Genomic DNA, 14,805 nt, shown 5'->3' on the forward strand with positions numbered 1-14,805 from the left:
TCATCTACCTCTCTTCTGCCACTTATCTTTCCCAACTCAATCCCACTTCTTTGTAAAGACAAGTTTGTTTTGTTTTGGTTTTTTGCTTTTTAGAGTGGGAAGGTAGGGCAATTGGGGTTAAGTGACTTGCCCAAGGTCACACAGATTAGTGTTAAGTGTCTGAGGCCGCATTTGAACTCAGGTCCTCCTGACTCCAGGGCCGGTGCTCTATTCACTGCGCCACCTAGCCGCCCCAAGACAAGTTTTTATCATTCAGTCAACAAGTATCTATTAGATACTCACGTGCCACGCACTATACTAAGAACTGGCATTATAAAGAAAAGCAAAACCAGTTTCTGACTTCAAGGAGTTCATATTCTAATAAGGAAAGACAACGTGTAAAAAAAAAATTAGATACATCGAGATATATGCAGAGTAGATGGAAGGTGATCTGAGAGGGGAAGGTCCTGATAACTGAGGGAAGGGATGGGGTGAGTGGGGGGGGGGGTATGGAATGACCTGGAAAGAACTCTTGCAGAAGCTGAGATCCCAGCTGTTCTGAGTCTTTGAGGAAGCCTGTGGGTAGAAACAAGGTGGTAAAGGATCCCAGACTTGGAGGAGGAGAAGCAGGAATGGAAGACAGCCAGCACAAAGGCTGAAGAAGTATCTTCTTCCTGCCCTTCCACCAGCAAAAGGGTGAGGTCATGAGTAAAGGACAAAGTCTACATGCATAAATGGAAAAGTAGGAACTGGCGAAACTACAGAGATAGATAATAATATTTTGGTGGGTCACCCAATCACCTATAGAATGGGAAAGGATACTGCTGCCAGTTCTTTGAGCACCAATCTATCTGGAGATCCCAGATGGCTAATCGTACCCAACCCTCTCCCAGAACGTATTTGGTTGTCTACTGAAGAAACAACATAATGTAGTAAAAAGAACACTGAACTTAGAATCAAGAGAATTGGGTGGGAATCTGAGTTCTGATGTTTACTAGCTGTGCAACCATTTGATGTTGCTGCTTTCTCAGTTTCCTCATCTATAAAATGGGTATAATATCACTTGCTGAGGTAATGAGGAAAGCACTCTGTCAACCTGTATCAACTGTATCAATGGGAGTTCCTATTGTTCACCACAAATGGACCTCTCTTTTAGCAGCCGTTTAGGTGTCTTATAGGCTGACTAACCCTACCTCTTCCATGCATGCTGCTGGCACAACAATGCGCAGAGTGAGATGTCTTTTGAATTGTGTTGTACACAGTAGGCCCATAAGTGTTTGTGGAACTGAATCAAAATCAGGAAAAAATTGAGGGTTAAAACCAGTCTGAATGGAAGGAAGGAGAGCAGTTGGTATTTTTATTGCACAGCTCTTCACTGGGCAGGAAAAGTGTAGCTGCAAAGGCATCATTCTAATGTCCTGTTGCTTCTCTATGAACAATAACCTTGATCAAGAAGGTTTAGGTAGTAGACCAATGTATAACAACACCATGAAGCAGATGCTTTAACAGAACCATGATCTCTATGGACATCTGCTTTCTCATTCTGTTTGATTTTTGTTCATATCCTTCCATAAATTCTCCATAAAGAGCCTATCTAGTGTGCTGGAAGTCTTCTTTTAGGTCTTTTAATATTAATATTTCACAGATACCATGGCAACACTAAGGCAATCCCTTCCTTCAAGAAACACTCTTTAGGTATAAATTCAGAAGATATGGGGTAGTGCCTGAGATCTTCAAAGGAGAGAATGAAGAGAGAGAAGGGAGTATCAGACAAAACCCATCACATACTTTATTAGCCAGTTATACAATTTTAATCCCAGTGAGTTTGGAAGTGAAACAGAGTCAAACAGAAATAGTGACATAGGCCTTAAGACAATGGCTGCCCTCTCTATGCTTAACTCCCCCAAAACCAAAAAAGATAAAAATGTCCGTCTATTAAATATAGTCAGGCTTGGAGGAAGAGAAGTGGAGTTGTGTAATGATAGATATAAAAAAGAAAAAGGAAAGTAGTCAACAAAACACTTAAAAATATACATAAGAAAGCAGAAGAAAGTTTAGAAAGGGTCACAGACAAGCAGGATCATCTATCACTATGTTACACTTAAAATATACTTTAAAAAAAATCTATGTCATAAAAGTTAAGTTTCATGTGAACTTTTTTTCTTTTCTTTTTTTGCATATTGAACTGTTCATGTTTCTGAACTTTATTCGTGACAAAGAGAAAATTAAAAAACCAATAAAGGGAGCAAAGCTTGGCTTCAGGCTTTTTCCCCATTTCCAGCCTTCAATGATATATCACAGTAAAAATCCTGTTCTCTACCGTTATGGCCACCTCTGAGGTGACTTCCTGGAGATAACGGCACCTTTACAATGTCTAAGAGTCCATAACCTCTTCAGACAACAGCATCATATCTTCCTAAATGCAATGTCCTTCACCTCAGTTTAGAGTTTTTCTCTCTGATTCCTTTAACTTTGTGGTAGGGTCAAAGACCTCAGACTACCTACCTCACTCCTTGATGACCTAAAGTGGCCTCTGTATGCAGCTAGGCAGAATATCGGACAGAGTGCTGGACCTGGAGGCATGAAGACCTAAGTTTGAATCCTGCCTCAGAAATTTTGTGACTCTGGGCAAATCACAGCCTCTTTCAGCCTCAGTTTCCTCATGAGTAAAATAGGGATCATAAAAGTTTCTACCTCACACGGCTGTTGTAAGCATCCAATAAGACAATGCATATAAAGGGCTTTACAAACCTTCAAGCACTACCTGTTTCCTTGTTATTTTGATTTTTATCTTGTCTGTATTTGTTTCCTCTATATACCATATCTTGTATGTACTCAGACATACTGTATGACCCTGAACCTTTCTTAGGGGAATTTTCTTTTGTAGAATGATGATAAGAAGAACACCTACCTCTTTTTTTTTTTTTTTTTGCTTTTTGGAGGGGCAACTGGGATTAAGTGACTTGCCCAAGGTCACACGGTTAGTTTTTTGTGTTAAGTGTCTGAGGCCAGATTTAAACTCAGGTCCTCCTGACTCCAGGGCCAGTGCTCTATTCACTGCACCACCCAGCTACCCCCAAATAACACCTACCTTGGAGGGTTAGTGTGAGTGTCAAACTTTGGAAAAAACTTTGTGAGTGTCAAATGTGGAAAAATGCTTTGCAAACCTTAAAGTGCTATATAAATGTTGACTGTTATCATCATCATTATTATTACTATATATATCCTGTAAGTAACCTATTTATTTATATATTGTGATGGCAGAGACTGTTTTTCTTTCTACTTGCAGCCCTTAACACAGGGCTTTTCAAACAGTAATACTGTTGCTTAGTTGTTTCAGTCGTGTCTGACTCTTCACGACCCCATTTGGGGTTTTCTTGGCAAAGACACCGAAGTTGTTTACCATTTTCTTCTCCAGCTCAGTCTACAGATGAAGAACTGAAGCAAAGAGGGCTAAATGACTTGCCCAGGGTTACACAGCTAGTAAATGTCTGAGCCTGGATTTGAACCCTCGAATCCAGGCCCAGCACTCTACCATACCACTTAGCTGCCCCTCATTAAAAGATTAGAAAATAACTGATGACTGGTTAAGTGAGTTTATATTTAAAAAGATGAGCAAATGAATAAGTTTTCAAGGCTACAAAGAATTGCAAAGACCACATGTTCATCTATACAGATGACCAAGTCAGAGGAATTAGGAAGTGTTTAGGTTAGATGTAAGAATAAACTTCCTGACTCTAAGAGTTGCTTAGCAATAGACCAAGTTACTATGGGAAAGTACAGAATCATTTCCTGGGGACTATTAGGTAGGGTTCCTGGACAATATGAAGGTAGTCCCATCTGGAGCTGGTGTAATCTCTGAGGTTCCTTCCAATGCTACTGATCTATACAGATGAAACATTTTAATTATTACCAAATTATAATGAATAACTTTTTATACTACTTTAGAATCATACTATTTCTTATTACTTCTCTCCTTCACTTACTCATGGTAGCAAAGCATCTTAGCCAGTGCTGGTGACGTAACATGTACCGAACAAATACTTGTTAAACAACTGATGCCTCAAATTCACAAGACATCAGAACTACCACAAGTTTTCCTTTCCCATCAGAATAGTCTAAAAGTTTTTTAGTCATAGGTTTGCATTATTAATGAACACCACTTTGTCCAAAACTGTACATTTTTCCTGCCTTTGTTGCCTTAAACTGATATTCATTCACACACACACACACACACACACACTCACTAATTAGGGAGACTAGCTGAATTGAATCAATCAATACCACATTCTTCTTTGCCTTTAACAAAAACCACTCTGTCTTACATCCTGGCACTGCAAAGGCTCCAGCACAATCCCTGGAAGGAGAACAAAATCATTGTGGCATACTAAGTACAGAGGACGGATTTCCTCCTCTGAACTGAGATAAATAAATAAGTGAACACCAAAGTCAAGTCATGCACTACGGCAGAGAAAACAGCAGATTTTCAAGATGAATAATATGTAAGAGCTCTGTGCTACAGGCATGCAACAGTAAAGGTTAAAAGAAATAGGAAAACAGACCTCATGTAGCAAAATGGAGATTTTGGACAGAAAAGGAGGAAGGTAAAGACCTCTTCTAATTGTCAATTCAAAGATCTAGGTATAGGGGTTCAAAGGAAGGAAAAATGCACATGAATACCTGACATAAACTATCCGATGAAAGTAAAAAATGAGTAACCCATTAAGTGTGCCTTTAAACAAGGCAGAGCTGTTTCACATCTCTTGCATCTCCCTTCTTTGCATTCCCAGCAGCTCTTCCTAACTTAGTGTGCGCTGACCTAGACTATCACAATAGTTTACTAACTGTGGATCTTTCCGCACTCCTATTCCTTACTCCACAGAGCAGTCAAAGCAACGCTGCTAAAGCATAGTTATGAGCATGCCACTCTCTGCTCACAAAGCTCTAGTGGCCCCCTATTGCCTCTGGAGTCAAATACAAACACAAACTCTTCCCAAAGCACTCAAAATGCTTCACATTCTGGCTACAGCCTGTTTTCCAGGCTTATTACATAACCCTCTCCTTCACTTCAGGCCAAAATAGCCTTATTGCTGTTGCTCACATACTTAGCTAGGCTGACGCTCAGAGGAAAGCTAGCTAGTGCATCACTAGGCCAACACTCAAAGCCTTTCAAACTTGACAAGGCATAGCTTTAGTGGTGCTCTTTTAAAAGAGTCCTTGAAAGCCTAGGGTCACCTCCATTCTGTAATAAGACATCAGAATGGAACTTTAGGGGAGAGTAAGAAGATAATGCTGTCAGTAGTCCAACTTCTTTATTTATTTATTTTTGCTACATTTTAAGTTCCAAACTGTCTCCTTCCCTCCCACCCATGAAACACTTGAGAAAGCCACCATTTGACACAGATACACACATACAAGTATAAAAACACACATATATAAACATACACATATATATGCAAAACCACACTATGCATATTTCTATCTACCTGTGCTTTCTCTGGAGGTGAACAGCATCTTTCTATATAGGTCATTTGTAGTTGATCTCACCTTCTTTAAATTTCTCAGTAATACTTAGTAAGCATCCACTATACAAATAACTATATAGATGCTTTCAAATATCCAGAATTTCATTGTTAAAGAATTTACATATTCAGCAGACATTTCCTGAAGACTAACACTCACAAAAGAAAAATCACTAATAAAGATTTGCTAAATTTAATTAACAGAATGGAATTTAAAGTCTCACTATTTCATTAATTCTATGGGAAAAAAATCCCTATGTCAAACTCAGGACAAAGCCTGAAAAGACAAAAGAGGCCATGTTGAGTAGACAACGACTACAATGAATCTTCCATTAAAAATCAGGATTGATACACATAATTTCATTATTCAGTCAATTCTGCCTACTAATGCCACACCTTTATGAGAAAGAAATTATGGGAAAGAAAATAAGATATCAGCTTGCAAGGAATTTTAGAAAATCTAAGGAATCAAATAAGAAAAGTTTGTCTAGACGCATGTGCATGTGCATGTATGTTTGTCTACATCTGGCCAGAAAGGAACAAAAATAGAATACATAATTCATAAAAATTACATGTAGTATTTGTCCATTCTTTCAACAATTAGATGTTGTGTTTACTGCATTCCAAGAAATATATTAGGCACTATAGGGGAAACAAAAAAAAAAAATAAGGTACCTCTTCCCAAGAAACCAATAACACAACAGAGGGTTTTGTTTTGTTTTTTAATATATAAGGGTAGGCACTATAATTAGGAGCACTAGTATGGAAAAACTTGATGAGGTGAATTAGTCTTAAGCATTGTTTAGAAGTAGAGGAGGTATGTGGTTTGGCAGAAGAGTGTGGGCCTTCCAGGCAAGGGGAATGACATTTGTATTGTTTTAGAGATAGGCAAGGTATGTGCACAGAATAAGTATGGTAGTTTGGCTAAAATGGAAAGTATAAATTTATTTTTCAGTGTTTCACATGATCAGAAAATGAAAAGTGGAGGGGAGAGGGAAACTGGTACTGAGTTTAGAGATATCCTGGTTTCTAAGGGGCATCACAGAAAATGTGTACAAGCTCACCAGTCTTTTCCAGCAGAGCTAAGTATCTTGTTCAACATGACCCCTCCATTCAGGGATATCCCCTGTCTTTAAATTTCCATAACAATGCTCTTTTATTACTTTTCATGGCAAGGCCCAGGCTTCCCTCTGGTAAGAAGGGGTTGATGCAGCAGATATTTTGCTAGAATCCAGTAACTCTGTATAAACCAGCCCTAATGGCATCTTTCTACAAAGCTGAAGGCACTCGACTAGATGAAACTTAGCAGTTTAGTAATTTGTTGTTTTGGTTTGACTTGTATGGGAAAGCATGATTCAGAGATATGCCATCCACTTGTGGCTTAATTCTACCAGTTTCATGCAGAAAAAGTTCAATTGATTCATTATTTCTACTCCGTTTTGTGCCATAATTAATTATTTTTTAAGGTCATAAGGATTTATAAACAAAGGATTGAAGGAAAATTACATTTCTGAACCAAGAGGTAATAAAGTGAGATATTCAAATGAAATGTCTCTAAGGAATGCTCCTAGAAGATACTTAGCAGTTCTGACTTCATACTTAATAAACTCAAGAGTGTCAGTTGCCATGATTTCCAGACACAGCTCTAAAGAAATCTGGCTTCCGCAATCTTCATTTGAACCTAACGTATGAACATGTGTGGATGTGGAGAGAGATGGATTTGGAATCACTTACAATTTAAAAAAAAAAAAGTCAAAACTGTAGGGAATTTCTTCTCATTTCCTTACATCCTCAAGATGTTCCCAGGTGTCTCATGTAGTTTTTTTGGCCAGGATATAACAATTCTTTGTCCAAAGTGGAAAACATTAGCCACAGTGACACAAACTGACTTCATCCAGGTGCACCAGTAACTTACTCTGAACGCTTTCTGAAAGTGACAAGGGCTTCTGGGAACTCATTTAAGAATCCAGGAAGTCTTATCCACCACAACCATTCCACCTTGCAGCTGCATGAATAGAACCCAGGAAAGTCACCAGGCCAAAATGGGTTGGTGAACCAAGTGGAAGGCAATCACTTCCTCTTTTCAGTGCCCCCTTCTGCGTCATCACTCCAAAGCCTTGGGAATGCTTTAGTAACAGACTTCTCATTTGGGAAGCCCTCTAACTTTCATAGCAGCAGAAAACTGTAATTCTTTTCCCTAGGATTAAGTTCTCTTAATGAGGTCTATTCCCTTCCTCCAGTCTATTTTTGTTTTATTTGACATCTAAATAAATAACTAGGTTTCTTGGAATTCAGAAATGAATGTCAAATTTAGGGTCAAGTAATACAAAGAGGACAACACTTAAAATTTAATATCTATGATAATGAAAAAACACCCGTCTTGAGTACCAGCAACTCCTAGTGGGAATAGAGAATACTGTAAAACTCTACTTTAGCAAAAACTCATCAGTTATGTGTCTCATTATAAGATACTTAAATATATAAGTATCTCAATATAAGATACTCTTATATTAGTAAAAAGAAAATATGTAATTACTCAAACAACAAATATAGTATTTCAATTGAAGAGGCCCCAGCAATGCACTTGGACAGATGCAAAAGAGACTCAGAAAACTCAACTATTAAAACCAAGGTTTAACACCTTGGGAGCAGCTAATGGTGGAGCAGCTCTCAAATGAACAACACTGCCAATTAAAACATTAGGAATGTGCTGCTAGTGAAATGCAACAGGAGCGATTCACACACTTACTTTGAGAGCACAAAAGATGCAGGAGTCTCCCATGCACTTGTGTGTAGTGAGTTGTCTAAAGCTGCGACGGAAGATGTCCAAGTGCCATAGAACCTGATGAAAGTGGGAAAGCATTTCATCATTCTGCACAAAAATGTCCTGTAGCTTAACAGTCTATCTATCCTATTAAGAATAAAACCAACATATATCATAATGGATAAGTCACTTTGGGGAGGGGGTAAAAGTAGAAGATATTCAAGCTAGTACATCAGATAGACATCAAAAGGGATAGGAAAATTAGCAAGAAGGGCATATGGCAACAGAGAAACAATATCATGTTTAAAAAGAAAAAACATGAAAAGCATAGATGGTCATGATGGTCTAAAAATTAAATTTAAGGAAGAAAATTTGGGCTGTGAAGATTTACTATGCTGAAAGGTGCAATAGGTACAAACAGTTTTAAAAAATTATCTCATGAGCTCAATATGATGGACTACATTTGAAAGAGTATAGAATACTACCATTCAGAATCTAATATGGAATGAGTTTTGTATTAAGGCTACCAATTTTTGTTTTCTTACCTTTTAGAAAACTCTGTGGCTACAGAAAGGAGAGAAACTTAAGAGATCTTACTATTTTCTAAAGAATGTAGAAAACATGGGTTGAAATCCCTAGAAAGCAGTATCTCAGAAGCCTTCTCCTATGGAGAGGGTGTGTAGCAACATTAGATAGTACTAAAAGGCAGAAAGGATTCTTGAGTTTTTAAGGAAGTATAACTTATGGTTTCTCTTATGGCAACTGTTCAGAAGACACAAGTTCTTTGAAACTTGAAATGCTGAAATACACCAAAGCCAATGACACGTCACAAAGGGAATTAATATACTACTTTTCTTATCACAAATTAACAATAGTAAACCATACAAATAATAAGTTTCAATCTATAAAATTTTAACTATTTTTTAACTTTAAAAAAATTGGAACTGTGATTTCACTCTTGTAAAAAAAAAAAACCAACACAAAACTCCAAGTGAGGAAACTCTTTCTACCAAGGGACTTCTACCTCCTCTGCAGTTTATAGTTTTGAGAGCTGCCTGGGTCACTGAGAAGGGAATGGATGTGCCCAGGGCAAATCAAAGAACAGAATGTTCTGGGGCAGGACTAGACCTCAGAGTCTCGATTCTAAAGACAGCTCTCAGTCTAATACACAATACACCACAGAGGTCAGTTAGGATAGACTCTTGCCCCAATTCTTCAGTATATTCTTCTTTAAGAATAAGGCATACCGGGTGGCCAGGTAGCACAGCAAGTAAGAGCATCAGCCCCAGAGTCGGGATTACCTGGGATCAAATCTGGGCTCAGACACTTAGCACCCACCCAGAAACACCTGGCCATGTAACCTTGAGCAAGTTACTTAACCCCAATTGCTTAGGGGCAACCAGGTGGCACAGTGATTAAGAGCACCACCCCAGAGTAGGGATGACCTGGGATCGAATCTGGGCTCTGATACTTACCACCACACCCAGAAATAACTGGCTGTGTAACCTTGAGCAAGTTACTTAACCCCAATTGCTTTAAAAAAAAAAAAAGAATAAGGCATACAGCCCCTACCAATTTTATAAACTGCAAAATACTATTATTCTTTTTTTTGCCACAACAAACTTTATTGTACAAATTTTTTTTTGGAGGGCAATTGGGGTTAAGTGACTTGCCCAAGGTCACATGGCTAGTTTCTGTGTTAAGTGTCTGAGGCCGCATCTGAACCCAGGTCCTCCTGACTCCAGGGCCAGTGGTCTATTCACTGCGCCACCTAGCCACCCCTAAATATTGTTATTCTTAAGACAGGAAGTCACAAATATCACTTTACCTGAGATTGTAAGGAGAATTTAAAGAGGCTAAATTAATTATTTACATAGGCCTATAGCTTAGAAATAGAGATAAATACAAGAACTTACTTCAAGTGACCATACTGCCTACTTTAGAGCTTATACCATACATGGTCAGATACTCAAAAAGATCTATTTGGACACTGTCAAATCTCATCTGAAATTTACCCAATGGGAATTGTTCATCAGTCAAAAAAATATTAAGTCTTTACTCTCAGAGGCAGTGTGCTAAATGGCAGGGATACAAACAAAGGCAAAAGAGTCTCTGCCCTCAAGGAGCTCACAATCTAATGGGGGAGATAAGATGTAAATAAATAGGCATACATCCATACAGTGCAGATATTAGGTACTCTAAGGGGAAAAGGCATTAATAGCAAGAGGACCTGGAAAAGCCTTCCACAGAATGTGAGATTCATGAAAGTGCTTAAATTAAGAATCTCCTAGGTTTACCCCTCAGGGGTCTTAAAAGGTTTCTTTTCTATCTATGAACTTGAGCAATGTAGACACTTTACAAAGTATAGGTGAGTTCATAAAACTAGAGCATTGGAAGGAACTGTAAAAGTTATTGTACTCCTACCACCTTGTTTAACACATGAGGACGAGAAGGTCCTGAGAGACCAGAAGACAGGCTCCAGGCACACCAGGGCTGGAACTCAGGGACTTTAACTCCCTGTCCAGTGCTTCTTCTACCATAACATGCTACTTTTCTTTTCCTCACAGTATTTTGCTTGTGTAATTGCTGAGGCATTAGTAAATTAGGCATTAATCTTCAAGGTGAACAGAATAAGTTTCATTCAGGTCCTTTCACTTTGTGCAAATGAAGAGAATTGCTAGGTAAAAAACAGCTGCTAGGTTTCTTGTTGGGGGAGAAAGGGTGACCCTAAAACCTGATGGTCTCTCCAGCCAGAGCAATCTTAACATGTGATAGTCCTAGGACAGGTGGGGGTGGCAAGGAGTACCCAAAAAAATAATCTGGGGGTGGATAATCACCACTAGAGAATTCACTTTCAAACAGCAATGTTCAGGCATGTTTGACCAGATGTTGTTTATGAGCCAACACAGGAAAGAATGCTAAGACAGAAAGGAAAAGGATGGAACTGAACATAATAAAAGCTGTATATACTAACAGCATAAATATCATAAGGCTGCTACAATTCATTAAAAAAAAAATCTTTGACTTGACTGGAAAGATTTTTTACTTCTAGAAGAGAAAGGTAAATTTGTTTGAACTTTGTTTCAAGTGAAGAAATTTTGAGACTGTTTCACTTTTAAGAAAAATGTATCAGAGATCTAAACTAAAAAAATCAAAATTGTAGCTCTTAATACTACAAGGAATTTTAAGAGATCTTCTGGCCCCCTTCACACATGTAAGTGTTATTATTCTCATTATATCAATTAGGCAACTGAGGCCCAGGTAAGTGAAAGAACTTGCCCAGGGTCAGAGAGAAAATTAAACAAACAAGCACTGTGGCTTCTGAGGTACACAGGAATCCTCACAGCTCTACATTTATATGAATTAACAGAAATACAACAGTAGCAATTTGAAATCAGAGTATAATACAAGAAAAAAACCTTCAAGACTTCTTACCTGCAGGGCACTATTGAGGAAGCAGCTATTTTGTCCAGGCTCATTGCTGAGGCCTTTACTAGGAGCTATGGAAGTTGTACTCCGTGGGGCAAACATCCCCTGCACACTTCCCCGTCCTACAGAAAAATAATTCCTTTTCCAAGACATTGTTCACATTTAGCCCCAAACACAGAGAGGGTCTTTATCTACTTGAGTCTCCTCCTGCTTAAGTGCTCAGCAGAAATGAAGGTGCAGAGCAGTCAATTTCAGTAGCAAAAGTTTGAGCTGGTAATTCCCCACAATGGGCCTAAGTATTCCTCCAGGTCCAGATGAAAGAATGTCATTCAACTGATCCTAAAAGTAGCAAGATTCTAACATCCAAACAGGAGAGATGCAAACAGTGGGAATCCATGTTCATCTGCAAGTTGTTCTATTCAGTACTTTCACTAAAGTGGCAGCAACTCCACAAAACCCTTGAGAAAAACTGTAATCCTCAATTCCAGGAACATCCAGGATTAGTAAAGGACACTTTTCTTGGGACTGAAGACAAAAATCCAACTGGGAAAAGGCAGACAAACAGGAGTAAAATGAAGCTGTCTGGGGCTATAGTTGACCTGTTCCATCATCCAGTGGCTTGAAAAGAACAACTCCAATTCCGACAGAAGGGCAAAAAGATTCCACGACAACCCTGGAAGGAGATGCGCATTGTGCTTTGTTTTCAATTTGCCAAAAATTCTTCTAGTCACCCATCCAGAACATCAGAAAGCTCTGTCTCCTCTTTTCTTCTGTGACTGGAATAGCCAGCCCTGCCAGAGTGCTTTAGAAAGGAAAAAAAAAAATAAAAGCTTACATCACTTAATGACTCTGCTGGCTTAGCTATGTTCTGCCAAGACCAATGTTGCCTCACCTCTCACTACAAACTTAAAACCTGATGTAAAAAAAAAAAAAGAAAAACCCACATAAAATCAAATAAGAAGAAGGAAAAAAAGGCGTGAGACTTAAATCCTGGGAAACTTCTCTGAAATTTGTTTGAAAAGGGTAGAGACAGAAGTCGATTTCAAAAGAAGCCAAAACAAATATACAACTTTTCAGGACCAAGCAAAATTGAGGAAGCATACACTCAACCTTAGTTTCTGACAGCTCTCTGCCACTGAGTTTACACTAAGCAAATGCATTCTATTATAATACACATAGGTTATGGGTATAATTATGAAAACTTATCTAGAAGCTGGGAAGGACAAGCCATCAGTTTGAAATTTGTTCTAAACAAAGTTATCACATATGTGGGAAATATCACAGGCATATGACTATTCTTCCTAGTTTGTTAAAAGCAAGTCTCCTCTATTCTCTGCCAGGGAGACAGGGAAGATTAAGGACCCAAATCCTTTAACATCAGGTGATAGGGCTCATGTTCAGGAGGGAATCAAGCATTTTTTGTCAAAAGTCAATCATGAAAAGAAAGCACCTAAGGCCAATATGAAGTTTTAGAAATCTGTATGTTAAACAATATTGTGAGGAACAAAAAGTAGCTTCTCTAAGCCCTGTTCTGCCACTCTTACAGTTCCAAGATACAAAGAGCTAACAGCTTTGGAGAGAGAGAAACATACGTTTTTTGCACAAGAACCACCCAGAATAAAAAACACATAACCTGAAATGATGGAAAGAAGACCCACGTCAATGAAAATGTCTGAAAACACACATTCCAAGTACTAAAGAACTGTGACTTCATCCCCTGCACTGACACATATTGCCATTCTCTAGGCCTTAGATCACTATTTTTACTAGTTGCTACCACTGACATTCTCTTCAGCCAACTAACCTTCTGGTGATAAACCTCTCCAAACAATCGAGACTGACTCTCAGATGACACACAGTCTGGCTCATACTGAAGCCTCACCATCTGATGAGGAATTGTTTTGAACTTGTATCTGCTGTAATAGCCTTTGAGACCTCCAGGTCATGAAAAGGATCTTTGGGGTGGGGCTTTAGCAATGGATACAATATAAAGTGTGGCTTTATATATGTATATAAGAAAAGCTGAAAAGTTTCATACTGAAGGTGAGTTTGGAGCCAGGTTTAAAAGGAGAGGGATCGATTTAAAGAAAGAAGGCAGGAGATCTTTCTGAAGGAAAAGTCTTTTAAAAAGTCAACTCAAGATCCAAAAATAAAGAGAAAAATAACTTCAAATTTAAAAGCAACCGAGTAGGGAATAAGAAAATAGAAATGTTTTAAGCCACTGCTAAACACATCATTTAGTAAAGTAATAATTTCACATTTATCATTACAGTGTCTCTGCTATTTTAGCCATGCAAAGTGCTACCCATATTTCAACAAAGGTAATACAAAAAAAAGATGAGAGAATGTCTTGTTAATTGATCAAAGTACATCAAAAATTTCAAGTGTTTCATAGGGAGTAAGACCTTCATAAGGATGGGAATGGAGAATTTTAAAATATACCAAAAAACAGTGTTATTCTCAGAATAGTCATAATATTTATTTCTTAAAACTTACTCTAGACCTCGGCTTTGGACTTATGCTTGTTTTATTCACATTTGTACATGTTTTATACTCTCCTATTTGACTATACCCTATATGCAGACAGAGGACTGTCATCTTTTACTTTTTTATTCCTGGTATGTAACCCTTATCCAGCACTTACTCTGGTAAGCCTTAATAAAATGGACTGAACTGATTCCACTGTTCAACTATACTTTTGGCCTAATAAGAATGCCAATGAGAAAAAAAAAGTGCCAATGAGGGAGTAAAGGAGAGAAACTCTAAAATAAGGACACTTCTAGAAGGGGATGGATAGCCACAAACTTTTCCTTCCTTTCAAGGTTTACCCAAAAGAAATGTCTTGTCCAAACATGACAAAATTACAAATACAAGTGCTAAGGTTCATTTTGACCAAAAACTACCTCTGTCTGGGAGGCAGATCTTGTCCAAGCATGATAAAATTACAAATATGAGTGCTAAGTTTCATTGTGACCAAAAATTATCTCTGTCTGGAAGGCAGGTACAATTTCAAGTGTCCATTTCCAAAGCCTGAAACTTACAAACTAACTCTCTAACTCTCTCTCTAACTCTCTCTCTCTCTCTCTCTCTCTCTCTCTCTCTCTCTCTCTC

General features: G+C 38.3%; 1 protein-coding gene across 12 annotated transcripts in view; it reads right to left on the reverse strand.

The window, feature by feature from the left end:
* Window positions 1-14,805, reverse strand: part of LOC138146396 (ubiquitin carboxyl-terminal hydrolase 54-like) — a 129,299-nt gene that overhangs the window by 43,939 nt on the left and 70,555 nt on the right. For all 12 annotated transcript variants that reach the window (XM_069068234.1, XM_069068237.1, XM_069068231.1 and 9 more), the window contains 2 exons: window positions 11,701-12,496; window positions 8,251-8,343 (listed from right to left, as the gene is read on the reverse strand). In XM_069068234.1, coding sequence (XP_068924335.1) covers window positions 8,251-8,343; window positions 11,701-11,847 — 240 coding nt within the window. In that variant the 5' untranslated portion in view covers window positions 11,848-12,496. The remainder of the gene's footprint in view (window positions 1-8,250; window positions 8,344-11,700; window positions 12,497-14,805) is intronic.

Source organism: Petaurus breviceps, unplaced genomic scaffold, assembly GCF_028583685.1.
Source record: "Petaurus breviceps papuanus isolate PSGF00001 unplaced genomic scaffold, PetGlider_PUasm1.0 90762, whole genome shotgun sequence".
In the NCBI taxonomy this organism is placed as follows: domain Eukaryota; kingdom Metazoa; phylum Chordata; class Mammalia; order Diprotodontia; family Petauridae; genus Petaurus; species Petaurus breviceps.